The sequence below is a fragment of the Abrus precatorius genome, unplaced genomic scaffold (genome assembly GCF_003935025.1).
Source record: "Abrus precatorius isolate BTA unplaced genomic scaffold, Abrus_2018 Scaffold8, whole genome shotgun sequence".
Classification (NCBI taxonomy): Eukaryota; Viridiplantae; Streptophyta; class Magnoliopsida; order Fabales; family Fabaceae; genus Abrus; species Abrus precatorius.
In genome coordinates, this window is record NW_020874428.1 from 6521090 (window position 1) to 6523042 (window position 1953).

The 1953-nt window shown below is 38.1% G+C and overlaps 1 protein-coding gene across 1 annotated transcript; it reads right to left on the minus strand.

Moving 5' to 3' along the window:
* Window positions 1-272: 272 nt before the first annotated feature.
* LOC113874147 (protein MAIN-LIKE 2-like) lies at window positions 273-897 on the minus strand. Its single transcript, XM_027512368.1, has 2 exons — window positions 456-897; window positions 273-334 (listed from the first exon to the last, which is right to left on the minus strand). The coding sequence occupies exons 1-2, from the start codon at window positions 895-897 to the stop codon at window positions 273-275; spliced, it is 504 nt and encodes a 167-aa protein (XP_027368169.1).
* Between the last annotated feature and the right edge of the window lie 1056 nt (window positions 898-1953).

Below are 1953 nucleotides of genomic sequence, written 5' to 3' on the forward strand. Positions count from 1 at the left end.
GTTTGCAAGTCTTGATATGGCGCCCATAAAAACTACAAATAAAATTAACTTTGTTACTTAAGATGATGTATAAAAGGTAAGAAAATAAATATGAAGAATTACCTGATTAGCTTGAATGTGATCAAACATTGATCTGTACCCCACAACATCATTGTGAGGTTTATTTCGAAAGTTGAGTACTCTACCCCCACTCCATCTGCACATAAGAGGGTATGTTGGTAAATTACTAGAAATTGGCGCAATATATGGCATGCGATACCATGCCTAGGACATTAACAGTGATGAGCAACCACCCATTGTTTTGCTACCAACTTCCGTGGCTCTACACATTTCCCTGTACAACATAGCTAAGCAAGCAGAACCCCAACTATATCGTCTTGTTCTTCTAAGATTAGTTAATAAAGCTAAATACATAAGATGTACTTTGTTGCCTGTTTTGTCAGGCATCAAAACACCTCCAATTAAACCTAGTATGTAAGCCCTACAATGAGTGTGAACTTCTTCTTCAGATGATTCTTCTTGTAATGGCAACATGTTGTCTCTCAGCCACTTCAGTTTTATCATAGAGCCAATTAGTGACTCTCCCTTGACTGGTACGATACCGAGATATTTGTCACACATTTCCTCCCAGTCAAACATTGTTGGAGCAATGACTGGTAAACCATCAACTCTTAGCCTGAGTTGTAGTGCAACATCTTCCAGGGTTATGGTGCACTCCCCTGTTGGAAAATGAAATGTGTGAGTTTCAGGTCTCCACCTCTCGACCAAAGTTGTTATCAATGCGTGATCCACCTTAAGATGCCTTAATTTTGCAACCCCAGCAAAACTAAGTTGTTCAAGTATAGGTACAGTTAGAGGACTGGGTTCTGGCATTGAATGACCGAAAGATGAAATCATGTTTTCAGTTTCCTGCAGTTATTAATAAATTAGTAACATTATATGTAGAATATTGATTTACATAATGGTAATGTATACAACTTACCGTTCTTCCAATAAAGGCGAACCTGTGTTCGTTTTGCTTCCACAACAACATTTTTAGTAATGAGATCAAAGATAAAGAGAAACGAAAAATAAAGATGGACGCAAGTTTGAATGAAAACATGTGCCCTTGGATGAACATATTTATAGACAAACTTCGGTATGAGAGAGTAGCCTTAGAATCTTGAGAAGTCACTATCTCTTGGTCTGCGTGACCTGAGAAGTCACTATCTATTGGTCTGCGTGACCTGAGAAGTCACTATCTATTGGTCTACATGACTTGAGAAGTCACTATCTCTTGGTCTGCGTAACTTGAGAAGTCACTATCTATTGGTCTGCGTGACTTGATAAGTCACTCTCACTCGTAAAATGTGGTGAAGCATTGAATGACTGTGAATCTAATGTTACCATTATAAATAGACATATTCATGTTCATTTTATTCTTTCAACCTTCTCAGCTTGTTCCTTGTTCTTGTGAACCTTCTCCTTCTAAAAATGTCTTCAACCTATGTCATTGTTCACTCTGATGGTGCCATTAACCAATGTCCTTATGAAGGAGTCACGTTCACCTCATCATCAGCTAAATTGGTACATCTAAAGAGAGGAGTGACTCTACAAAGGCTCAAGAAAATTATCCACACAAAACTCAACCGAGACGAAAATGAAAGGGTGACAACCATACATTTTCGCTACCCAATTAGACTTGGCCCAAGAGTTAGTAACTACACATGTGTTGAGTTAAATGATGATGAAGACGTTGAGGCACTGTTCAACATCCACGATTCAAATCAACTTCAATCAGGTATAGAATTATATGTTACATTTGCTACAAACGTAACCCAGCCACCACAACTTTCGCCTTCATCTTCACCTTACCAAACTTACGAAACCATAAATCCATCTTTTCCAACATATGATATAAATTCTGACCTTCAGTCCTACACACAACTTTTAACTGGTCAATTCATGGACCTT

What these genes read in the sequence shown, in the direction of transcription:
- LOC113874147 (XM_027512368.1), bottom strand. Translation starts at nt 897, where the DNA reads ATGATTTCATCTTTCGGTCATTCAATGCCAGAACCCAGTCCTCTAACT. An exon ending in CATACTAGGTTTAATTGGAG is followed by an intron (nt 335 to 455) that starts GTGTTTTGATGC and finishes TATGTTGTACAG; the next exon opens with GGAAATGTGTAGAGCCACGG.